This window comes from Sceloporus occidentalis, unplaced genomic scaffold (assembly GCF_023333645.1).
Source record: "Sceloporus occidentalis isolate IW3139 unplaced genomic scaffold, rSceOcc1.0.p SCAF_1, whole genome shotgun sequence".
In the NCBI taxonomy this organism is placed as follows: domain Eukaryota; kingdom Metazoa; phylum Chordata; class Lepidosauria; order Squamata; family Phrynosomatidae; genus Sceloporus; species Sceloporus occidentalis.
The window spans coordinates 24,239,517-24,265,817 of NW_028316981.1; the positions used below are offsets into that span (position 1 = coordinate 24,239,517).

Genomic DNA, 26,301 nt, shown 5'->3' on the forward strand with positions numbered 1-26,301 from the left:
ATAAGTCTGGGGACCAGGGTTCAATTCCCAGCTTGGCCATGAAATCCACTGAGTAATTTTGGGCAAGTCACATGCTCTCAGCCTTAAGAGATGGCAATGGCAAACCACCTCTGAACAAATCTTGCTAAGAAAACTCCATGATAGGTTTGCTTTAGGGACACCATAGGTCAGAAACAATGTGAGGGCACACAACAACAACAACAAGTAGATAAGTTGGAGATGGGACTCAAGTCTAAACACAGTATTCATTTATGTTTCATATATACGGTACACACATAGCCTGAAGGTAATTCCATACACTATTTTTAATAATGTTATGCATGAAACAAAGTTTGTGTACATTGAACCATCTAAAAGCACAGGTGCCCCTATCTGAGCCATCCATGAAAAAGGTGTTGGTTTTCAGAATATTTTGGATTTCAGAATTTTAAATAAGGGAGAGTTACCCTGTACTTGTTTGTAAAATTGAGTTTTCTGGCGTGAAATCCCTGCTCTGATTTCTGCCTACAGGGAACACTGCAAAAATTTGTGGATGACTTGTTCCAAGTGATCCTCAGTACCAGCCGTCCTGTGCCACTTGCTGTGAAGTATTTCTTTGACCTGCTGGATGAACAGGCACTGAATCATGGAATCACAGACACAGAGACTATCCATATTTGGAAGACAAATAGGTATGTAAGCAAAGCTTCTGCCCTCGTGTTTTCCAAAAGCAAAGTATCCCAGTAACATTGTTTACTGTCATGTTCTCTATTGCCCAGTGAAATAAAATACTCAGGTTCAATTTCAGCAGCACCCTTCCCTGTGCCCATTTAACCTACATCCTCACACTAGTGTTATGGGCCAGGCTGTTGTTATATCCATTTTCCAACTAAGTGAACTGAGTCTCAGAGAATGTCACCTGCCCAATGTATATTTAACATGTTGGCGGTGGCACAGAGTTTGCAGATTCAAATGAAACAATTTTAAGAGCCAAACAAGATGTGTGACATTAAACAGAGTGCCGTTAGTATTTTACTAGGAAAGTTGGTGGAGAGAAGAACTTTCCATGGGATTACAATGGGAGCATAATGGATTAGACCCCCTTTCCTCATGCATTGACTGAGAATAAAAATCCCCCTCTCCCACACACCTTGCCTTCAATTACACATTTAGTGTTACATTTCCTTTGCTTTCATGCACTGAAATTCCCTAATTTAGCTCCTGCTACCAAAGCATTTCACTCCTCAGCAGATGATGTTAAATCCCTGAATCATAGAGATCACAAGGACTTTCTAGTCAAACCTTCTACTGTGCTAATATGCCTCAAAAGATGTTTTGTTGAGCAGTTCTTCTCTCTACAGCCTACCCTTGAGGTTCTGGATCAACATAATCAAGAACCCCCAGTTTGTATTTGATGTGCAGACGTCAGATAATGTGGATGCTGTGCTGCTGGTCATTGCTCAAACTTTCATGGACTCCTGCACCCTTGCTGATCACAAACTGGGCCGGGTAAGCCTTGGGCAAGTCACACTCTTAGGCTCAGACTGTTGCAGTGCACCCCCCTCTGAACAAATCTTGCCAAGAAACTCCCATAATAGGTTTGCCCTAGGGTTATCTTTAGTTTAGTTAGACAACAAGGACCATCCAGTCCAACTCCCTGCCATGTAGGAACTCACAATCAAAGCATCTCCGACAGATGGCCATCCAGCCTCTGTTTGAAGACCTCCAAAGAAGTAGACTCCACTCTGAGGGAGTGTGTTCCACTGTCGAACAACTCTTACTATCAGGAAGTTCCTCCTAATGTTTAGGTGGAATCTCTTTTCTTCTAGCTTGTATCCATTGTTCTGGGTCCTAATCCTCTGGAGCAGCAGAAAACAAACTTACTCCATCCTCAGCATGACATTCCTTCAAATATTTAAACAGGGTGATCACATTAGGTATCCACAGGTATTTCAAAACTGACATTTGGAATAGAGCAACATTCAGAGCAGAGACAATTGGTGCTAGGAAATGTCATGTAAAGGTGTAAAAGAATCTAGTAGCACCTTTGAGACTAACTGGGAAAAATACATTTCTATCAAACTTTGTGGACTTCTCTTCATCATAGGCTTAGAAATTTCTTTTTCCAATTTAGTCTCAGAGGTGCTACTGGAATATTTGGTGTCTTTTTATGCTAAAATGGATTAATATGGCTGTTTGAATAATTCTCTATTGCATTATCTCTGAAATCCACAGTCAGTTCCTGGACAGTTCCTTTGAGTTTAGAGGGCTGGGAATAAATTCCTTGTATTAAGAAGATATAAGTGGCTTCATAGAGAGCCAGTGTGGTGCAGTAGCTGAGCCCTGGAGTACAACTCTGGAGACCAGGGTTCAAATCCCTGGGCAGCCATGGCAACCCATTGGGTGACCTTGGGCAAATCACACTATTTGAGCCTCATGGAAAGGCAAAGGAAAACTCCCTCTGAACAGATCTTGCTAAGAAAACCCCCTGATAGGTTCACCGTAGGATCACCATGGGTCAGAATCTACATGAATGCACAGAACAAGAACAAAGTGACTTCAGAGGGCCAGGAAGCTTCCACCCCCACCCCACAGGATCACACATTTCCTAGTATTATTTTCAAATATTGGTCAAAAATGGCAATACATGTCCCCAAGAACTTCCAGGGTGAAGGATTTGCCCATTCAAAACCCCTTCCCCTACATTGGGCCTGTTTTAGGCTGATGGGGCCCTTTGGTTTTGAAAGAAGCCCCCCACTATCTTAAAACATTTGCTTCGGAATGGTTGCATATGTCAATTTTTCCCCTCTCTTGGGCGTATAATTTACCATTTTGGAGCCAAAAAAATGTAAGCAGGGGTTAGGATGCCATTGAACCTGCAAAAATTTCCTTGCAACTAGCATGGTATAGCAGTGTAAATGTTGGATTACAACTCCAGAGACCAGGGTTCAATTCCCCACTTGGCCATGGAAACCCACTGGTTGACGTTGGGCAAATCACACACACAGCCCCAGAAAACGCTATATAGTTTTGCCTTAGGGTCACCATAAGTGGAAATGACTTAAAGGCACACAACAACAATATCTTGTCTGCCCAGTTTTAAGGGATGAGACTTGTTTAAATCTCTACAACGGTTACTCTCCTTTATGTCCTCCCAACCCCACTTCCAGCTATGTAATATTCCTGGGCCTAGTCAGTAACATTTTGCACCCTGTGTTTCCCTTCCAGGATTCCCCAATTAACAAGCTGCTCTATGCCCGTGACATTCCACGCTATAAGCAGATGGTAGAACGGTAAGATCAAATAGTAAGCTAGATGTGTGGAGAGAGGGAGGAAGACAGAAAGTTCCGCAGGAAAGTAAATAAGCGTTTCCATTCTGCAGGTACTATGCAGATATTCGTCAAACCATCTCTGCCAGTGACCAGGAGATGAATTCTGCCCTGGCTGAGCTATCACGAGTAAGTACCCTCCTAGTTGCTGGCTTTTTTTTTCTTTGAACCTGAGTCAAGAGATTTACAGTTTTCCTTTCTTTTGAAGATAGCAATAGAGTTGCTAGATCAGGGACTTTTGCATGCTACACAGTTATGGTACTATGATTCCACTTGAACTGCCATAGTTTCACCCTAAGGAATCCTGTGATTTGTAGTATAGGGGTATTTGGAATTCTAAACCAGAGAGCTCTAGTGCATCATTAACCTACCAATCCAAGGGTGCCACAGGATGTACCAATGGCAGTCAAACTGGAATCATAGAGCTGTAATTCTGTAATGTCAAACACTCTTGGCACATGGTGCTTGTAGAAATGCCAGAAGCAATAGCAGTTGTCCCCTGCTGTCATCATCTATATTGTAGGGGTATATCATAGCACATGATTATGATTGTCATCTCTCAGGATATGGGGCTTTCAGCTTCCCTGTGTCAACCCTGTTCAGGTATTGAGAAGAAAATTATGATCCAGTTGTTGGAACTTGGAACATTCAGGTGCAAGTCTCCATTGATTCTTGAAACTCACTTGGGCCAGTCAGTCTCTTTCCCAGCCTGGCCTATCTCCCAGGGTTGTTGTGAGGATAGTGTCAGGAGGAGAGCTCTGTGCACTGCCTGGAGCTCACTAACTAACTAACTAACTAGGAACTGTGAGTTATGTGGAAGTATTAATTATGTGGTCAATTTAACACTGAGCTATGTGGACCACAAAGAACATATGGTTTGTATGCTGAAGAATCCAGTTTTAGTTCCTTGCGTCTCCACTTAAAAGGATCAGGCATGTGAAACTCTGTAGGAGGCACTGAGGAGCTGCTGCTAGAAGCAGATGGCATTGTGTTTAATGAACAAATCATCTGATCAGGAGTAAAGCAGTTTGCAATGCATGTATGCTCAGAACATGGAAATATTGCTTTTTTGAACAACAACTCCCAGAATCCTCAGATGGTATGGCCAAAGTGAGAGCCAGTGGGGTGTAGTGCTTTGAGAGTTGGACTAAGGAGTTTATCAGACAAGGGAAATTGGAAGCATAATCCAATGGCAATCCGAACACAATCATTGGGTTTAACGTTATTGTGTGATAGACTACCACATGCAATTTTGGGCAATGGGAAGTCAGTCCGAACGCAATCATGGGGTTTCACGTTATTGTGTGATAGACTACCACACACAATTTCAGGCAATGGCAAGCTATTTTCAGGCAATGGGAAGTCAGTTTGAACGCAATTCAAATTCACATAAATTCGCTGAACTAGTGAATTCATGTGAATGCATTCTGGCCCCACTTTCTTTTCATTCAAAATTAAGAGAAATTCCTCCCAGTGTGATAAACTCCTAAGACTTTGGAGACAAGGGTTTGATTCCCTGCTCAGCCATGAAACCCACTGGATGGCCTTGGGCAAGTCACATGTTCTCAGCCTCTGGACAAATCTTGCCAAGAAAAAGATCACCATGGGTCAGAAATGACTTGAAGGCACAAAACAACATGGCCAAAGTTGGAGGATTTTGGGAATTGTACTTCAAAAAAGTTTCCAAGCTCATTGGCTGATCCCCACGCAGAGCTCAGAACCGTGAAGAGACCATGTGACACCTTTACTCTATTGTTTGCGCAATTTATAGCTTGATCCCCAGCTGTGGGATTAAGGGATGTGTCTTTGGCTTCTAGGGTAACTAACAGCAGTTATCTCCTGTTTGCAGAATTACTCAGGTGAACTCAATTCCTTGGTGGCTCTGCATGAACTCTACAAATACATCAACAAGTACTATGACCAGGTGAGTGTGGTTATTGGGTGTTCCCCTTCAACTTTGTCTTTGGGAAGATTTGAAAAGGAACTCCATTAACTTTGAGAATTCTTTGGCTTGTCTGGTAATTCCACTGTCTAGAATTCTAGTAATTCTCATATATTGGGATGTGGCAGTGCTTTTTGTCCTCGCCCCCATAGCTCAAACCTCCTGGCTAATAGCTCTGAATCTCCTCCTAGATCATTACAGCATTGGAGGAGGATCCAACGGCCCAGAAGATGCAGCTGGGGTATCGCCTGCAGCAGATTGCCGCAGCAGTGGAGAACAAAGTCACTGACTTGTGATGTGCACAGGGCAGGAGGGACAGTCAGCTGGAGTGGAGGGGGGCAGACAGCCTCCTACTGCAATCAGGACCAGGCACTCCACACTGTGACAGAAAGAGGAAGCAGCAGTGGACCAGGAAATGCTGAGCACAAGGGGCCAAGTGTGCCAGTGGACTCTCTTTCTTTGTCTTTTTTTACAGACTTTCTAAAAATAATAAAGGTAATGGTGATAACAACAAACATTATTTGGGGGGAAGCTTCCCTAAATGGAACTTGGGCTCCCTCTGGATGAGCTGAGCCAAGCAGCCAGGAAGCCAGATTTTGAGAATGGGCCATGAGACCAGCTTTAGCTATGCGAGATGGTGGATCTTCACATCCCTGCCCTACAGCCTGAAGCCACGGAGAAACCCACAGCAGGCAAGGACCTGAACGTATTGAGCTAGGATCCTGTGAGAGAAAATACCCCTCTCCTGGCTAAGTAGCAGAAAAGAATGCCCATCTGTCTGCCCTGCCCTTGGAGAATCTCTCTTGTGGCATCCAGTGGCACTTCCTTTCCTCTGCCAGCATCGTCGCTTCAAAGAAGGCTAGGACAAGCCCAAAGGAACAGGCTGTGAAAGGAAGAGCTGGCCTGCAACTCAAAACTTCCTGGGGTTTTCATCAACCCATCAAGGTGGTCTGTGAAGTCCCCTTCCCGCTTCCGGTACATGCGCTTGGTTCCCCCCCCCCCCAACAATGTAGCACATGAATGTGCAACTGGTTCTCCAGGCAGAGCCGTTGCCCACCGTCCTGTTCCCAGAAAGCACAAAGGAAGCCCTGCTTCTCTCCGGCTGCCTCACATTCTCCATTTTCTACTGCTTTGTAGATTGCACTGTAGACTTGGGGCAGGAGGGAGGAGTATTTAAGTGCAAGTTTTAATCCTCCCCCCCCCCCCACTCTCCTTTTGGGTTAGCACTTCTCCTCCAGCAAAAACCCACTTTCATGAAATTACTTCCTCCCACATACTCGCTTTGAACAGTCTAGAGCTTGAAAAAGTTTCTCTGGAATACAGTTTCCAGAATTCCCCCCACTAGCCATTGTGGTAGCGGATTCTGAGAGTTGTAATCCAAACAGTAGCTTCCTCAAGCTCTTCCCATGTCCCCCATGGGGGCTTTCTTTACTCTGCCAGAAGTAACTCAGATTTTTTACACCAGTTGTTTGTAGTCCTGACTTTTGGAGTCTGAGAGTGAAATCCCTCTCTCCCATGGCAGCCTTTACTACTTCTATGTCTGGAGCTGAAGTTGTCAATTTTTTACTAGCCTTTTTCCAGCCTCTTTTGCCACTGAGAGAAGCTTGACCTACAGGGAGCATTGATTGTTTTTAATGTTAATCTCCATGCCATGAAAAATATAACCTGATGGTTACTGTAGATCATCAATCTGCTACTGAAACACAGGAGCAAGCCAGGTGGGTTTCTTTTAGTTAAAGCTGACAATGGGCCCATACAGACAGGCCAAAATAAAGCTGCTTTGGGTCACTTTGGAGGTATGATGTTTGAATGATACACACATCTTAAGAGGCCAGAAGCTGCACCAAAGCTGTGCTCCAGTCCTTAGGACTGGAACATGGCTTTGGCATGGCTTCTGGCCTCTTAGGACGCATACATCATTTAAACAGCATACCTCCAAAGTAGCTTTATTTTGGCCTGTCTGCACAGGCTGAATATTACTGCTCAGCTGAAATGAAATTCAAATCATTAGGGGCCCTTTTGTACTACCCAACCATAGTGCTATGAATCCTGTTTAGCCGCCATGGCTCTGTCCTATAGAATCCTGGGTTTGGTGAGATCCAAGAGCTCTGTGGTTGGGAATTCTCAATAGCCCTCCCTAAACTGCAAATTCCAGGTTTCCAAAGGATGAAGGCATGGCTGTTAAGGTGAAATCACAGTGATAAAACCATATAGTGTGAAAAGGCTCCAGGTGAAGAAGCACTGTTGAATTTTTCTGCATTGATTCCTGCCAGAAGAAACCCAGATGAGAAGACTCCACATCAGCACTCCTAAGTTCCTTTCTTTCCTCCTTGTCTCTGTTGGTGTTGGTCTTGCTTTTTGTGTGTTTGCAGCTCACGGCCACAAAAAGCAACCCCTAGTTCCTTTCTCAGTTGCCACAATCATAAACAGATCCAGGAGTGGGGAATTGGTTGGCTGTGCTATGTGACACTACAGGCTCCCATCCTTCCTTGCAAACCATCTAGTAGGGCTCTGCACAACAAGCAAGCACTCCAGAGGTGCAGATTTTCTCTCTGCCGCATTCTCAGGCATCAAAATAGATGAAAAGTTTTTATTGGACTGCTCTCTGATGAGTTAGGGAGATGTAAGCTAGAGGGACATAGAACTCCACAGTATTTTTTTCTTCTTAAGAGTTTTGTGTAACTTAAAAGTCTGCATATCCTTAAACCAAATTAGATTGATAAGGTAAGAGTTGAACTACACATAATGTACATAACTGATGAATAGGATACCTGTAAATTAAAACAAACAAAAAAGCTACCGCCATTTTATTTGGCTTGGAGTTATGGCAGGGTGACCAGATGTTATAATTGCAAAGAAGAACAAGGCATCACAAAATGTAGGATATTCAAGAAATAATGGAGGACATGATCAAATTTAAAACTTGAAATACTCTTATGTAAATATAAATTCATGCTTCTTAGCCATGCTCCAAAGGGGGACATTTTGAAATTCCTCCTGGACAGAAAGTTGAAATGGAGGATCTGTTCTGGGAAAGGAGGATGTCTGGTCACCCTGGATTATGGTGCTAGAGTAGGAGATACATATTCTTTTCCCTCTCTGTCATTTCACTCATTTCAGTTCCTCCTGTAGCCATTTTTGCTGTGTTGGGGAAAATATACAGCTACCATATAGATTTGTGCATATTTTCTTCTATGTGGCAAATGCCAGGTTCAAGGCAAGGATTCAAATTTGGTAAATGTTGTGGGGGCAAAAGACACTACCACTCCAAAAAATTATTACAATTTTTTTAAAAAAATGATCCTATTCAGGGATAGATTTCTTCTCTCATGCCTAATTTGGTCCTAAGTCACACATTGCCTTCGGTAAACTCCGGATGTTTTTCACCACAAATCCTACTATCCTCAGCCAGCATGTTCATTGGCAGTGGAAGTTGTAGTCCAACAGATCTGGCATGGCCCTGGTTGGAGGAGATTGTCCTAAGAGAGTCAAAAGCTGATGCCTGTTGAGCAGTGGTATAGCACAGTGATAAGAGGAACATATTTTCATTAACTTTAGCTTTTCTGGTCCCAATTTCAGCGTAGCCATAATCTTTCCCTAGTGCAGTGGTTCTCAATGTTCCCAATGCCGCAACAGTTCCTCATGTTGTAGAGGCCCCTAACCATAAAATTATTTTCATTGCTACATACAAATATGTGTTTTCTGACATTTTTAGGTGACCCCTGTGAAAGGGCCTTTCAACCCCTAAAAGGGGGGGGGGGGTCTCAACCACAGGTTGTGAACCACTGCCCTAGTGCCTTAAGCAAGCAATTTGTCTTTCAGCCTCAACCTTGTGCTTATGAGAATTGCTGATAAGAACACTGGCTTACCTTAGCTAGTAACTGTCAGGATTACTAAGACCATGTGCCTGAGGTGCTTAGGGAAAGAAGGGCTATGTAAATATTAAGAAAGGCCTGCCTCATACAGCTCTTAGCACAGTCACACCTAACAGAGCCAATGTGGTGGTTTGAATGTTGAACTATGACTCTGGAGACCAGGGTTTGAATCCTCGCTAGACCATGAAAACCCAGTCAGTGACATTGGGCAAACCCTCTCTGAACAAATCTTGCCAAGAAAACCCCATGATAGGGTCATCCTAGAGTTGCCATAAATTGGAAATGACTTGAAGGCACATAACAATAACAGTCACACCTGCAATACTAGAATGTCACCAATTTTGTGCCTCTTGTGGTGTGGTAACACAACTTTTTGCAGCTATCCTTAAAGTTCTCAGGCTCCTCTTGATAGATTATTTCCCTCCACCTCACCTCTTACCTCAGACCAGTTCTTAACACCTCAAATAGTGACAGAGCTTGAGCCAGCATAAATGCCATATCCTTTGACCTGGGAGTTCTTCCTCAGTGGCAGGTGGCTGAGAGCTGGCTTGGCTTTACATTATGTTTTTTAAAAGGCACTTTGTACATGCTCAACAGGGCTGTTATAGGTATTCTCCCTGGTCCAATAACTGAAAACAGGTTGTGAAATGGTCTGGTTTAAATTAAGTCCTACCTCCAAGGGGAGCATCAGTCATAATTCTGCATCTTGGGGAACCTTTGGGGAATATCAAAATCCCCAGCCATTGATAAGGGATTACGAGAGCCGTAATTCAAAATATTTGGAGATCCAGCAGTTCCCAATTCAACATCCTGCAGATTTTAAAATTTATATAATCATATTCAAAATGATGGCAAACAGGCAGTTCTGATATTCACATATCTTTCACTACATGATTAATGGTTGCAGGAACTTCATCAGTGAGGATTAAGGTCTGTACAAAGCAGCTCCTTATGATGGGAGTTAGGAAATGGTTGCCCTTCTCTGAACTTGGGGGAATTTGGTACACCTTTAATTTGTTTTTCCATCCCAGGTCAGGATCCCTCTGCACATTCTGCTCCAGTTCCTCAAACGTTTTTTTTTCTCAACCGATTGCAGAATTAATTATTATTAATCTGGAAAGCTTGACAGAAAAAACAACCTGTTGTTTTGTTTTGTTCTATAGTATAATAATGTTATTGTAGATACTGTTCTGAGCAAAGTAGGAATTTTATCATGAAATGAGAAGTTTTGTCTGTAAATAATCAGTTTAGATCCCAGATGACTTTATTACAGAGCAAAATTCTTACACAGTAATTCAATAAACTTTAATATACAACACAGAGCAAGGCTCTGACTCCGGGTTTCTTATGTCATTGGCTTCCTTGATGATACATTAAGGGTGTGGTGTGGGAGAAGTTTGGTTGCCACATTTTTACTGGCTCTACTGATGTGCTTTTAGTCAGCAGACAGATACAAAAAATTAGCATACAAAGCTTTCCCCAGCTCTTCTCTCCAAATGAGAAAAAGCTCCAGCACCTTGATTTCCACATTAAAGTATTGGCAACATGAAACATGTCCAGGGGAGGGTGATCAAGATGGTAAGGAGTCTGGAGACCAAATCCTCTGGTGAAATTTTCTTTAAATTTATATATATATGGAAATATATAGCCAACATCTTGTTAGTGACATTCACAAGTATAAACCCACCTTGCAATTGTGTATGTTGTGCTTGTGTGTTTCTATGTACATGTGCACATGTGTATAGATAGACACAGATGATAGCTAGATAGTCATCACAGAGGTTGGTATTCCCTTCTTCACTTTGCAACATGCAAAGCCTCCCCAACTCATTGTTCTGCAGGAGAACTCTCCCAACAGTCATTTTCTTGCTGGTGGAGAGCAGCGGAGATTGAAGAAGTGTCCAGCAGACCAGTGACATCTTCTGCTGAGCTCTCTGGAGGATCCTAATGGATCTTGGCAGAAGATGTCTTTGGTCTGCATCTGGCTATGGGGAAATGTCTACACACTTCTCCAACCACCACTATCCCCTGCATCTCCACCAGCAACAGAATAGCAACCAAATGGGCACTTGGTGAGCCCTGGAACTAGTGACCAGGCCATAGTGTAGTTTCACATGCCTATGCTCAACCCTGTAGGTTCTCAGCCTATACTACACCTCCACAAATATTTGGAAGTTCCCAGAATCACAACGGAACAAATGTTTCTGTTTCTCCAGTGGACAGGATCGAAGCCACTGGATTCAAATTACACAAACAAAGATTTAGAGTAGCCACCTAAAAGAAGACGATGGTAGCTATTCAGTTGCAGAATAGACTGCTTCAGAAGATGGGCTGGCCTTCACAAATGGTCATCCAGCCTATGCTTAGAAACTTCTGTCAGTTACAGGATGCTGTAGTAGATTTGCTGTATTAACCAAGGGCTGGGTTAGATTCTAATTGCTAGTCATTGCTGATCTTTGAACTCCTGTCTAACATAAGCATGAGATTCCATGCTCTGGAACAAAACCAGATAAAAAGATGGCAACACTCTGGGAATACCACCAGATAATATTTTGACCTGGAAGGGCTTCTCTTTTTATGCAACATGGCTATTATTTAGGATTATTGTTTTCTCCCCTCCTTTTACTTACACATGTGTGCATTGACTCCCTCTGGGTTCTGTGGGGCCAACTATAATTGAATATTGCAAACAGAAATCACAATTTAAGTCCGTGTGTGTGTGTGTGTGTGTGTGTGTGTGTGTGTAGCGCACTTTATGCATTAAATTAGACACACATGCACTCTTCCCAAAGTTACAATTGTCTTTTACAGCACGTCATACAAAAGCACTGCAGGAAAAATTGTAAAAATACAACATGCTCCCAGCAAGAAACGTGTCTGACACAATACAAGGAAAACACAAGAATCAAAACAATTAAAATTAGGGAAAACGCCAGGGCAACAATAAAGCTACAACAATTGGTATCCTTTATGGTCCACTGCTGAAGATTTTAGAAATTTGCAAGGTTTTGGGTAGCTACTGCAAAGGTGGCCAACTTCAGTATAATAGATTTGGAATGATTTTGGAACAGTTATCCTGGCTTCTAGGGAGAGCTAAAGCTTGATGATCATGATTTTTATTATTATTATATCCCGCTTTGTTTTCTAAAATTGGCGCTCAGAGCGGCTTACAATTTAAAGTGGTCCCCAAAATGTACTCTTTAAGGGATTTAGGATTTCAACTCCCAGAATCCCAGATTATTGGCCAACGTGGCTGAAGCTTCTGGGAGCTGAAGTCCAAAATCCCTCAAAGAGCACAGTTTGGGGATTCCAACTAAAAACATACAGAACTTGATCAGATCTAGGACTCATTTGTTTGTCTTTTTGGCTGTTCATGGTATCCTCAGCATTCTTCTCCAGCACCACATCTCAACTGAGTTTCTTTTTATCTGCTTTCTTCACTGGTAGAATCCTAGCCCTCTTAGTCTGGAAAATCATTATGCAAAAGGATCTTGTAGCACCTTTGAGACAAAGGAGATGATCTCACTACACTCTTAAAGCGCTGCTATTCCACTTTAACTGCTCTGGCTGCCTGCTGTTGCATTCTGGGATTTGCAGTTTAAAAGGGGGCATTAAGAATATTCAGCCAGAGAGCTCTTAGGCCTCACTGAACTACAAACCTCAGAATGCAAGAGAAGGCAGACGTAGCAGTAAAAGTGCAGAGCAGTTAAACTACAGTTCCTAGGATTCCATAGCGTCGAATGGAATGACAAACCCTATGATTACATATTATCTTTAACTCCTCTGGCTCACTACTATGGAATCCTGGGATCTGTAGTTCTGTGGTGGCACCAGAGCTCTCTCTCTGACAGGGAAGGCTAAATGTCTCACAGAATGACAAACCCCGTGATTACATATAGCATGGAGCACTTTGACTCCCCCGGGGCAGTGCTATGGAATCCTGGGATCTGTAGTTCTGTTGTGGCACCACAGGTCTTTCTCCACAGGGAAGTTGAAATGTCTCACAAAACTACAGTTCCTAGGATTCCATAGTGTCGAACTATGGCCACTGAACCAGTGTCAACCTGTGTTCAAGACACACTGCAGAAATAATCCAGTTTGAGCCTTGGCTCAATGCTATGGACTTCTAGGAATTGTAAGACATTTAGCCTTCTATGTCAGAGAGCTCTGGTGCCACAATAAACTATAATTCCCAGGATTCCATAGCACTGAGCCAGGGCAGCTAAAGCAATCTCAAACTAGATTGTTTGTGCAGTGTGTCTTGGACCCAGGTTGACACTGGTTCAATGGCCATGGTTCAACGCTATAGAATCCTAGGAACTGTAGTTTTGTGAGGCATTCTGCGAGACATGTAGCCTTCCCTGTCAGAGAGAGAGAGAGGGAGAGAGAGCAATGGTGCCACCACAGAACTACAGATCCCAGGATTCCACAGCATTGAGAATAGATCCAAGGCAGTCAAACTGCTCCATGCAATATATAATCATGGGCTTTGTCGTTCTGTGAGGCATTTAGCCTTCCCTGTCAGGGAGAGCTCTGGTGCTATCATAGGACTACAAATCCCAAGATTCCATGGTATTATTCTAGGTTAACAGTGGTCCCCAAACCCTGTGCAGTTTAATAACAGATTTTGGACTTCATCTCCCAGAAGCCTCAGCCATGTTGGCCAATAGCCTGGGATTGTGGGAGCTGAAGGGCGAGTGAGTGAGAAGGAGGCAGTGAGGCCGCTTTCCCGTCGGGCCGAGGGAGGGACTACAACTCCCAGCTCCCCCAGCTCCAGCCTGGCGACGTCGGCTTGGAAATGGCGGCCTCCTCTCTGGGCCAGGAGCGGCGGAGGCTGAGGGGGAGGTGGAGGTGCTGCTTGCAGCCCAGCAGCACAGGCCTCAGGAGGCGGTAAGGGCCTGGAGGGAGGCCCCGGGAGGGGATGGGGAAGAGCATAGAGCACATGCAGGGGCAGCTGTGTGGGCCATTTGAGAAACCCATACAAAACCCCACTTCAAACAGTGAAACGAGACTCCATGGGAAAGGGATCTGGGAGTCCAAGTGGACCACAAGATTAACATGAGCCAACAGTGCGATGCAGCAGCTAAAAAGGCCAATGCGATTCTAGGCTGCATCAATAAAAGTATAGTGTCTAGATCAAGGGAAGGAATAGTGCCACTCTATTCTGCTCTGGTCAGGCCCCACCTGGAATATTGTGATTAAAATACATTTTAATCCAGTGGGCTCTCACATTATTTGCTGTTGTTGTTGTATGCCTTCAGATTGCTTCCGACTTATGGCGACCCTTGGGCCAACCTGTCATGGGGTTTTCTTGGCAAGCTTCTTCCAAGGAGGTTTGCCATTGCCACCCTCTGAGGCTGAAAGACTTGCCCAAGGTCCCTGAGTGGATGTACACATCTGCTTATACACACTAAATAATTAGGAAGCTTGACAATTTTGTTTACTTTTTATATGAATCGTAATGCAATAAGGAGCTCAGCCAACATATTTCCAGGAGCCGCATATTATATGTGAAAGAGCCAGATGTGGCTCCCAAACTTTGGTTTGGCCACCCTTTAGCTGCTCAGCCAGCCAGAAGAAAGATCCTCTCTTGTTGGCGGTGATCAAGTGGGATTCCACTGGTAGCCCAACTGGCTTCTGCACATAACATGGAGGGAGACCTTTTCCTCAGGCAACAAAATGGTCTAGGCATCCAAACTGTAGAAATAATGCAGTTTGACACCACTTTAAGCACTGTAGCTCCATCCTATGGCATCCTGAGATTTGTAGTTTTACAAGTGGTTGTGAGCCTTGACTGCCAAAGAGTGTTGGTGCCTCACAAAATGAGAAATCCCAGAATTCTGTAGCAGTTAAAGTGGTGTCAAACTGCATTATTCCTACAGTGGAGATGTACAGTCAGGCTGCATATCTGTTGCAGATACAATGGGCTCTTAGTATCTGCAGGGCCTTGGTTCCCGGACTCCCCCTGTGGATCGCAAAATCCGTGGATGCTCAAGTTGCATTATATACAGTGGAGTAGTAAAATGGTGTCTCATATATAAAATGGCAAAATCAAGGTTTGCTTTTTGGAATAAATGTATTTTTCAGTATTTTCAAACTTTGGATGCTTGAATCTGTGGATGAAAAAATCCATGGATACCCAGAGCTGACTGCATGTATGGCTAAACATGATAGCTGTGCAAAACGAGTGCTGTAGTGCTGCTCAGTCATGCTAAGGTAGCTAACCTGTTCACTTAATCCCTGTTTCTTGATCAGCTAAGGACAGACTGGAGTTTGATGACACCCCACTCGGTACCTCTGTGGAGGCCCATCCATGTGGACGGAGGGTGTCTGTTCCAGTGGCAAGATGGGCTTCTACATCAGTTCCCTCTCCAGAGCCCCCTATGGCAACAGGGCCCCACCTGAGGCCTCACGCCATCCAGTCAAGCGGTACCAGGCAGCGCCTAGCTACAACTACCGGTGGACGGAGCTGCACTATGAGGCCAGCCGTGGCAACGTGGAGAAACTGAAGCAACTCCTGATAACCTCTGGTGAGTGTGCATATGTGTGTTGCAAAGATGACTGGGAAATCCAAAATCATCCACATGGGTGGCTGAAATAGTGACAACTCTGCTTTCTGATGGTTCGCTGTACACAAACTTTGTTTCGTGCACAAAATTACTAAAAATCTTATGTTATAAGGTGTATATAAAACCTAAATGAATTTCATGTTTACACTTTCATGTTTACCTCATTAAACGCTTCTGGTCCCAAGGATTTCCGATAAGGGAGACTCAACCTGTAGTGAGTAAAATATTTATGACAAGTTATATATACTTACGTACTCCCCTCACATTATTTCTAAACACTACACAGCTAGTAGGCAGTAACATAAGACTGTATAATACCTCAGCCCAATGTAATTCCTAGTCTTGGTTTCCTCTTCTCAGTTCTTTTTATGGGAATGAATATTTTAAGTCTGCTTGGCACTATGGAAGACAAGGAAAGAATTTTATTTCTTTTAGTAATGCTGATGGTTTCTTCTATTTTTTTTACGTTTTTTAATTTTTATTAATTTATTTATTTGCCAGCTCTACCTAAATCAGCAAAAGTTATACTGTATTTCCTTGTATTTCCTTAGAGTTCAGGGCCTTGTAGCTCCATTATAATATTTTTAAAATTCAATTTGTTCTTATTTTCTGAATAACCTGTGCATTTCATACCTTTAATAATATGATATTTTATGCCAAGCCAGGTCATACATAGTGCATCGTGCATTTTAGGTTCCGAAAATAACAAAATTACATTCATTATATCAAGGGTGCTCATAATTTATTTTTTTCAGTTTTTCCAAAAAACAAAAAGCCTGGAGGGAGGAATTCATTTCTCCCATCGTGGTTTCAAAATTTCTGGAAATTTTACATCATTACAGATCCCCCTGAGAATCCTAAGGATAGTATAAGTTAAATATACCTTTTCTGGAATTCTAAAATCTGAAATACTCCAACATCCAAAATAGTCCTCCTGAGCGGCTGTGATAATGACACCTTTACTTTATGATGGTTCAGTGTACACAAACTTTGTTTCATACACAAAATTATTTAAAATGTTATGCATAAAATTATCTTCAGGCTGTGTGTATGAGGTATATATATAAATGAATGTCATGCTTAGACTTGGGTCCCATCTCCAAGATATCTCATTATGTATATGCAAATATTCCAAAATCTAAAAAACCCTGAACTCCCAAACACTTCTGGTTCCAAGCATTTTGAAGAAGGGAGACTCAGCCTGTAGTGTGATGGGGTACCGAGGATTCTCTTGGAGTTTCTAAACATCCCTTACCTACAGAGAGGGATAAAAACTCAATGGAGAGCATGTACTTTGCATACAGAAGGTCTCAGCTGCCATCCCCAGCATTTCCAGTTAAAATGTCAGGGTTTGGCTTGGTAGTCCTTGAAGTCTCTTCCAAGTCTGTAATTGTATTATTCTCTGTCCAGGTGGCAACTGTTGGGAATGTGCCTGCTAATCAAAATAGATGATGCACAGAGTGTATGGGCACAACCATCTGACTAAATGTAAGGGAGCTTGCCTGACGGAGCCACAGTTCAAAAGCCATTACATCACTTAAAACCTGTAGTATAGAAAGAACCCTCAGGCATTCAATAAACCTGTGATGAATTATATGTTTCCACGCTGTTTCAAGGTACTCATTGCTTTTCTGTTTTTTAGACAGGGAGTTGGTAGACAGGAAGGATTATTACAGCAAGACCCCACACTGAAACTTGCAGTATAGAAAGACACTCAGGCTTTCAGTAAATCTAAGGTGAAGAATATGTGTCCATGCTATCAAGGTGCTCATTGCTCTTTGTTTTCTAGACAGGGAACTGGTAGACAGGAAGGATTATTATGGCAAGACCCCACTCTATTGGGCTGCTTACAAGGGGCAGAGGCACACAGTGGAGCTGCTGCTGAAACATGGTGCAAATGTCAACACATGCTGTAAACATGGAGGGACCCCACTTCACGCAGCCGTTGGGCTCTTCCCGGACTGCACCTTGCTGCTGATCCAGGTAGGAGTGCTTCACCTACCTGGCACCTCATTCTTTTGACAGTAGTATCCATAGAGTCTGAGAAAGTTCTTCTTCTTTGATCTACAACTTCCCAAATCCTCCAGTGGCTGATACCCAGAACTTTAGAAAGTTCCTTTTTCCCCTTTGGACTCCAACTCGCGAATTTCCCAGTGGCTGGGGGATTTGGGGAGTGATAGTCCACATTTTGCAACGCTCTAGGTATCTACTTTCTGATTTGCATACCTTTGCTGTATTCCTGAGACTGCAGACATACAATTAAAAGTTATTTTATCAGTTGCAGGAGGAGAGGGCAAATTTAAATGCTGTGGCATTTAAGGGTTGGTTGCAGCTTTTTAACATTTCTCTACTACAAGCCATATTCCCTAAGCCATTTTCCCAGTGCAAATTATTTATTCAGATAGACATAGCTGCTGCTTGACCTATGCTGGTTGGGATGAAGTGAAACAGTTGCCCCTCACATCTGGACCAGATCTCTTCCAGTGTTGACTTTTGGACTTGGCTTACTTATCAGGCAGGCAGATGTGAGATACCCGAGACCTGTAATTTGAAGGTTAAAATCAGTTGTTTTTCTCCTCAGCATGGTGCAGATGTGAACCTGCAGGACAACTGGGGAGTGACCCCTATGTACCTGGCAGCATGCAGCGGACAAACAGAATGTATCCAGTTGCTGGTAGAGGCCGGTGCCTACATCTCCTACAGGAACAAGGTAGACTTTTGTTGAGGGTGGGTGATTGAGGGCTAGGGGCCAAATCCAGTCTCCCTTTCCAATCACTCAAGGCCTATTTCTGCCTGCCACTGCCCCAAATTACCTCCCTTTCTGCCATATATTGACAAAAATAGCAATGGGAAGTGATGTGACATCACTTCTTGTCACCATTTTAGCCAAAGTTGGCCAAAATAGAAAGAGGTATATCAGAGGGTGTAATATTTGAAGTAGTATGGGAGGTTGTTTTCACACGCTTTTGGCAAAAATCACCTAAAAATCATATCAGTGGAGGATCCATAAAGTTGCAGAGGGGCTTCCAAGGTGACAAAAGTGTGCTTTAGGGTCACTTGCAGCCCATGGGGTTTCACTTTTCCCCACCGTTGCTTTTGCTGGAGATCAGTGTTGCACACCGACTAGCCTTTTCTGGATGATCACCTGAGGAGTTGAACTACAGCTGTCCTCATCCACTGCAAATGTGGACTGAGAATGGGGAAAATTGTTTTTCACAACACAACTGGAAGATATCAGGTTGGTTAAGGCTGGCCTAAGCTTTACCTACTACAATGCCTGGTCCCTCTGCCTGGTGCCACTGTTATGAATGGAGGTCCGGCTGCTTCTGCATTAGTGAACTGGCCTCCTGTACGATGCCTACTGTCCAGGCAAGAGTTGTGCTTCTCCACCCTGGGACAGTTGTGGCAGAAGTATGGATTTCATATACAGTTGGCTCTCCATGTCCAGAGATTCAACCATTCACAGCTTGAAAATATTTAAATAAAATATACAGTTGGCCCTCCGTTTTCGCAGGGGATCCGTTCTCTGTATGGGAGCCAGGAGAGAGATTCCCATTTTCTCTAATCAGTGATCAGAGGAGTTGGGGATTCCTTTCAGAGTAACCTCTGGGAGCAGTCTTTGCCCAGATATTGTGGTCTCCTGTGGATTATAGCTCCCAGAATCCCAGAGCCAATGTGGCCGGTGGATTATGGGAGTTGCTCTCCAGGCCATAAACAAGCCTGATCGAGGCCCAAATCTGGCATAAGAACTGGCAGTTTCCTATCCTTAGTGGAAAGAATTTCTATGTCAGAAGGCTGGGACGTCCTGTTTGGAATGGCCCAGGTCTAGAGTGAATCCACTCCATCCCACACAAATGCTGTTCTTTCTTCCTGCTGCAGAGAACCGGAGTCCCTCCCAAGCGTCTTGTCTCCCAGCCAGCCCTGATCTCCTGGATGGAGGCTTGCCGTCGGCAGCCGCGTTCCCTCAAGCACCTCAGCCGCCTATCTATCCGAACTGCTCTGGGCCACAGCAGGCTCCAAGCCATCACGGACTTTGACCTTCCACCGCTGCTGAAGCAGTACCTTATGTTTGAAGACTTGACTCTGCCAGAGGGCTTATAGTCCCTCTCAGGATGCATGGCAGCTTCCAGCCACATCAGCTGGCATTCTCCCCCGTGTCTGCAAGTCCACGGGGCCTATGTTGCCTTTTTCCTGCCCAGCATCTTGCCTTTTCTTGCCTTTTTCCTGCCCAGCGTTTTAAGCAGAAGTAACTGTCTGGCCTTTGACCGGAAAAGAGCATCCTTCTAGATGAAGCCAAGGGTTTGTCATGTCCCAAATCCTGTCCCCAGCAGCAGCATGTGGCCCAGAAGCTGCTAGGATGTTGGCGAGCAGGTTTGAAGACAATACTCAACTTCCTTTGTTGTTTGCCCATGATCCTGTACTCTGAGGTGTACTGCCTCAGGACATGGAGGTTTAAATTACTTGTTTGGGTATGACTGGAATGTCTCAAGCTTTGTGACTCAAAAAAGAGAGAAAGAGAGAGAAAGAGAACGCCCTCCCACATAAAGCAGCACTTATTTTTAGGCCTGTTTCTTTCCCCCTTGTTTCAGTCTACAGATGAAGAGCCCAGGTGCTTTCTCACAGTAACAGATCCATAAATAAAACAATTGAAGGGATTCTGTGGCCCTACATTGTAAGTGAAAACAAGAGCAGGGATTCCCAACTGGGAAAGTCAGCAGTTTGCAGGGGAATCTCTCCTTCAGGTATGTTAGGGAGTGTGGCGTGGTAGAGGGACCCAAAAAGGGGGCAGAGGCATTTCCCATGACCCTCTATGGCCAGAACTGGGAGAGGTTTGAACAGCAACTCCCAAAAACCCCTAGCAAGCATAGCACACCAGCCAGAGGTTCCCCTTCCCTAGAATATGAGCCTGGCACCATTGGGTGGCATACTTGAATAGTTGCCCTGCCCCCGTTTTCCAACTCTTTTGACTTCCAGGTAGCTGCCACTGTAACTGCCCCTCCAACCCAGCAGTTGGCAATGGGTACTGTGTGTACAGTAATTACAGCAGGAGCTGCCTGTCATGCATTTTCAGAAATATTGCTGCACCTCTCATTGCTCTCCATCTCTAGTGACAACTCAACTCGCCCAGCCCTGCTTTGTATAAGAATAAGAATAGAGGGGCTACATGCCAGCATAGGAGAGATTCACTAGAGAGTTATACACTGAGAGACCCATCCAACTAGGAGCTGGCCCTGCTGTAAGGTACAGGCTAACCTACTGTAAATGCAGACTATGAACAACAAAAAGGAAGCACATGGGCTATAGCAAACCAGACTCCATCCCTTCTATACCTACACTGGGGTGGGTATAATGATCTGAAGGATTTTATCTACTCGGGTCCTGCTCACTTTAGAGTCAAAGAATACACTGAAATAAGCCACCATAAATACAAGTTACAGCTTTATTGATGTCAAATAGATGGGGAAATGATGCAGAAGCAGAAACAGGCAATGTAAGTGTTCTTAGGCCACTTAGGCTGGCACAGTCTGAAGTGTAGATCGTCCCCAAATCTGTGCTGCTGGATATTATGTTCTTTTAGCTTGAGACAGGACTTCAGGTTCTTGGGTGAGGCACTGCTTTTTCTTCTTACCAAGATTAGGAAAAAGGCTCCCGCTGGTGTGAGTTATATACCCTGCCAGGGCTGACCTAGAAGATTTGAGATACTAATTCCTGAGTGTGAGAAAGGAGGAAGATTCCTGCTATCAGAGAAAGACCTTACCATCACCATGTCTCACACTAGCTGCATCTCTGTTTATAGTTGTAATGAAGGCTTCTGTACCGGTACATGAAACCTAAGCAGAGTACAATTAAGCTATGATGCAGTTACATATGGGCTTTAAAGCAGGCTATCATATGCAGGTTGATTATCCCTTATCCAGAATTCCAAAATAATCAGAAATCCTAAACTGTCCACGAGTGGCTAAGATAGTGACACCTTTGCTTTCTGACGGTTCAGTATACACAAACTTTGTTTCATGTGCAAAATTATTAAAATATTATATATAAAATTAACTTCAGGCAATGTGTAGAACGTATATATATAAAACATAAATGAATTTCATGTTTAGACTTGGGCCCCATCTCCAAGATGTCTCATTTTGTATAAGCAAATGCAGTGGACCCTTTGGTTTCCGCTGGGGTTTAGTTTCAGGACCCTTGGTATCCGCTAGGGTTTGGTTTCAGGACTCCCTGTGGATACCAAAATCTGTGGATGCTCAAGTCCCATTATATACCATAGCACAATAAAATGGTGTCTCTTATATCAAGTGGCAAAATCAGGGTCTGCTTTTTAGAAAGAAAGAAAAAAGAATCTTCACACAGTGGATGGTGGAATAGAGAGGGCCAGATGTATTCCAAAATCCAAAAAAGTAAAAAAAACCCTGAAATCCAAAACACTTCTGGTCCCAAGTATTTCAGATAAGGAATGAGTGGGTGAGCTGCACTCTGTACCGTGGTTGTATTCAGCCTCCTGGTCATTTCTGTTCCTCCAACTATTATCAAATATTTGATGGAACTTCTTGATGATTCCATTTGAAATACAAGTTGGATCCGTATGTTATTGAACCCTGGGAAAAGCCAAGACTTGTTGTGAAACGTTGTGATGGTTGCACATTCTGACATCCAACACTATGAAGCCCTCTCCTTGTGTCCATACAAAAGGCAACACATAGTTATTTTATGAAGACTCTCATTTTAAATATATTACTTTCAAGCTCCACGTTTATTATCTTTGTAGCCTTTTCACACTACGCAGTTACAGCACTATGATTCCATTTTGACTGCTATGATTCTGTCTTATGGAATGCAGGGATTGGCTGTTTTGGGAAGGGTACTTAATTCTCACCTAGAGAGCTCTAGGAACTCACCAAGCTACAAATCCCAGGATTCCATAGGATGTAGCCATGGCAGTTAAAGGGGAATGATAGCTTTTGACAACTAAAGGGGAATCATGGCCCGTGCTTTAAAAAAAGAAAAGAAAAAAGGAATGAGTTGGGAAATGACACGGTGCATATGTGCTTATTTTTGGTAGGGGAAGGGGAACAGTTTACCAGATAGTAATCTAAAGGTTGGAAGTGGGTACTACTCTAAGTGTTTCACAATTACAGAGCATATATGCTCATGCCTTAGCACTGTTGATTTGCTTATCACATAGGTGGTTCATACAAAACCCAGCAAAACATGTTTTAAAATGCAGAATAGTTATTTATTTGTTTGTTTATTGCAATGTGGATGCATTTCTTCTCTTGCTTTGTGAGCAAAACTTTGAGCAAACATTTTACTCTGCCTATTGGGCAGAAGCACCATGAGCCGGGGTGGGTGGGTGGGGGGAACTTGATGAGAAGAGGAGGCTAGTTTCAACCTGTGAGATCTTGTTTCCCCATCTCTTAATCGAGAGGAAATGATGCTGTTCAGCTTTTTAAAAAATGCACAGTACTTTTTTTCTTTCCTGCTGTAAACTTGACTGAAATACAGTTTTAAAGTCTCAATAACAAAGGCTTTCAAAGGCTGCAGGTGTTGGTTATTTCTTCTTCTTTTTGTATCTTTAGTAATTTTGAGTACAGTGGGTCCTTCCTATACATGGGGAATCCATTCTGGACCCCCTCCCCCACGTATGGGAAAAACTACCTATGCTGAAATCCTATGGATTCCTATGGTGGCTTGCTCCTGTGCGTGGCAGCGCCCATGTGGCACCCACACCATTTTGTCCACCGGAGCTTGCTGTCTGCATGAGTTCAAGCACACAGATGGCAAGCCCACGGATGGTGCTGGCAGACTGTATTGTGTTGTTGTTGTTGTTGTTGTGTGCCTTCAAGTCGTTTCTGACTTATGGCGACTCTAAGGCAACCCTATCAGGAGGGGTTTCTTGGCAGTTTTCTTCACAGGGCATTTGCTATTGCCATCCTCTGAGGCAAGAAAGTATGACTTGCCTGAGGTCACTCAGTGGGTTTCATGGCCAAGCTAGAAATCAATCCCTGGTCTCCAGGGTCCTAGACCAGAGCTTCAAACCACAACACGAGGCCTAGAATTTGAAATGTTGCTGTCTTACTGGTATTATGTTCTTAATTGTGAGTTGGTGTAACAAGAAGCAGGATGTCCATGAACCTGTTGAATGTTCAGGCTATTCCCCCAAGGGGTATGTGTACACTGCTCTGCTGTTCCCTACAGCTGGAGCACATGGCCACAAATGATTTTACAATTCATCCTCTCCCCACTAAGCTTTCATACATCTGTGAATTGGCCATCAAATAATTTAAAACCTCAAGGAACAAAACATTAAACCAGCTAAGAACATTACAGCCATGCGGGATCAGCTCAATGGCCTATCCTCTCCAAATGCTTGTGAGAAGATTACAAGCCCCCAGTGGCTTCTTTGTCAAAGAGGCAGTAAATCCTCCCTGGGCTTTATTCTGAAATTTAAAGGCACTGTCAAAAGTGCTGAACCTAATTTAGAGGGGGGAAGGTTCAGCACCTTGTACCAAGGTGCTTAGAAGCATAATGGTTCTGATTTGTTGTGTGTTTTCAAGTCATTTTTGACTTGTGACACTAAGGCGAATCTATCATGGGGTTTTCTGGGGTTGAGAGTGTGCGACGTACTCAAAGTCACACAGCAATATGGAGCCATCATTACTAACAGGCACTGATAGTCTTATCCTCTATGAAGTTCCTTTTATGGTTGTCCAGGTCAGAGTGGCCAACACTGCATCTTTATAAACATGCCATTCAGTAGGATTGAGGGAGAAGAGATAGCAGCCAATGCAAAGGATATGGCAGGGGCAGAAATTGGCACTGAATTTTGAACTAGATTCATGTGTCATTAGAGCAGCAAAGGAAGAGTCTCAATGTAGTGGAACCATTAGTTTTTGATCCTGAGGGACAAGAACATTAGCCACTTCCCTATTCCCTCTGAGCTTAGCTTCAGTCCTCATAGTAGCTAGCAGGGACTTCTGAACAATCATATACAGTATTATCTCTGCTTTAGGAAGAGCTGTCGGTCTTTATGGAAAGCATTTTGCAGTGGCTTGGCCTGGAATGAGCAATTAAGACCTATTAATTGTACAAAAAATCTGTTCCTGGTGAAGATGAAAATGTCTAGAATTCATTATATGGAACAACGAAGCTGCCTGCAATTTTTGAACACTCCTTGGTGGCTCCACTATGAGGATTGTCTTGAATACCTGCACCACATAATTTACCACTACATCGCTGAGAAGACACAAAAATGTCACCCTGGCAGAATAATCTGGAGTGGTTTTCTTTGGAAGGTGTGTCTGAATGCACAGAAGAAGAGTCCTCAATGCTTATTTTTAAAGGTTGGTTAGAGCAGTTTGTCAGCAAAATTATTGATTATTCTGGCCCCTGGAGAACAATAGCCTCCTGGATCATGGGCCTTGCTTAGAAAAATTATCTCCATGCTGAAAGTTGTAACGTGAAACCCCTTGGATCTAAACCTTTCCAGTAGGCCTTTTGCCAAAAGTACAGTACAGGTACAATATATAAGTTGCGTAATTTTCTGTGTTGATTTGGAAGTAACTCTCTTTTGACTTCAGTGGCACTTAGTCCTAGTTAAGAACATATCAGGAAGACAGCAGCCTTATCATTGGGGGTGGGGTGGGGTTGAAGAAACCAGATATACAATGCAAAAGTTTGCATTTCTGTCTGGGCAATCCATCAGTGCTGCTCTATAAATACACTCCTGGGAGATTCCAGGTTTTTTGCTTTGGTAGCAGGGCAGAGATGGAGCCAGGAAAATATTAAAGACCAAAGCAGGAAGCTGTTCCAACAGGTGCAGGGCGAGAGGGGAGGGTGAAATGAGACCTTCCCAGCTGTCATGGGTCTCTGAACTGTTCCGAAGTTGGTACCGTGTTTCCAGAGGCCCTAGGGTGATCCAAGCACTACCCTTTCTCCTTGCCACAGTTATGTGGGGAAGGAGGAGAGACTTGGGACCCCCTCTTCTACCCGCCCCTTTTCCAGCTACAGGGACTAAAAAGGGAAGCAAGTGGGAACTTGTTGGACGACCCTCCCCCTAAGCTCTGAAGCCTGGCAGGTTGGCAAGTGGTGTGTGACCCAGAACAAGTTAGACTCCAGAAGTCCCAACACATAGCAAAGGTGAGTTCCATGCAGTTGCAAGTTTTCTAGGAATGGTACAATTCTGATTTGGTTTAGCTTGGTACCATTGCTGTGAAGTGTCAGAAATAAAGTGGAATGTATCTTTTTAGTGGGAGATCTTTCTAAATATCTAGGTTGCGACCTGGTTGCTTTTTCATTAAAGGTAAGGCATTTTGATCCCTGTCTTTATCTTTGGCTAGTCAATGAATACAATGAGATACTTGAATGGCTTTAATGAAATAGAAACATACCGACCAGTAGTAACAATGCTCCTGCCTAGAGCATTTAGAACCTGAGCTGAACCACATGTTAATTTCTCTCATCATGAAGACAGCTATGAAACTGGTTAGACTGTTGAGTTGTATTAATGTGTCATTTATTTATGTATTCATTTTCTTAGTTCTGTACCCCACTATTCCTTCAATGATTTCAAGTACAGGACACCTGTTGCTCAGTTTTAG

At 43.5% G+C, this 26,301-nt stretch overlaps 3 protein-coding genes across 6 annotated transcripts in view; all 3 read left to right on the forward strand.

The window, feature by feature from the left end:
- Positions 1 to 7,055, forward strand: part of LOC149321215 (plexin-B1-like) — a 221,080-nt gene extending 214,025 nt beyond the window's left edge. For all 4 annotated transcript variants that reach the window (XM_089517440.1, XM_089517430.1, XM_089517450.1 and 1 more), the window contains 6 exons: positions 511 to 671; positions 1,341 to 1,488; positions 3,208 to 3,272; positions 3,362 to 3,437; positions 5,158 to 5,232; positions 5,442 to 7,055. In XM_089517440.1, coding sequence (XP_089373566.1) covers positions 511 to 671; positions 1,341 to 1,488; positions 3,208 to 3,272; positions 3,362 to 3,437; positions 5,158 to 5,232; positions 5,442 to 5,546 — 630 coding nt within the window. In that variant the 3' untranslated portion in view covers positions 5,547 to 7,055. The remainder of the gene's footprint in view (positions 1 to 510; positions 672 to 1,340; positions 1,489 to 3,207; positions 3,273 to 3,361; positions 3,438 to 5,157; positions 5,233 to 5,441) is intronic.
- A 6,679-nt stretch (positions 7,056 to 13,734) lies between these two features.
- On the forward strand, positions 13,735 to 21,615 carry LOC149321216 (ankyrin repeat and SOCS box protein 5-like). Its single transcript, XM_089517485.1, has 5 exons — positions 13,735 to 14,015; positions 15,381 to 15,655; positions 17,484 to 17,677; positions 18,276 to 18,404; positions 19,574 to 21,615. The coding sequence occupies exons 2-5, from the start codon at positions 15,439 to 15,441 to the stop codon at positions 19,793 to 19,795; spliced, it is 762 nt and encodes a 253-aa protein (XP_089373611.1). The 5' UTR covers positions 13,735 to 14,015; positions 15,381 to 15,438; the 3' UTR covers positions 19,796 to 21,615.
- Positions 20,001 to 26,301, forward strand: part of LOC149321217 (SRSF protein kinase 3-like) — a 28,585-nt gene continuing 22,284 nt past the window's right edge. Inside the window, exon 1 of the mRNA XM_089517499.1 lies at positions 20,001 to 20,065. Within this exon, the coding sequence (XP_089373625.1) occupies positions 20,001 to 20,065 (65 nt within the window). The remainder of the gene's footprint in view (positions 20,066 to 26,301) is intronic.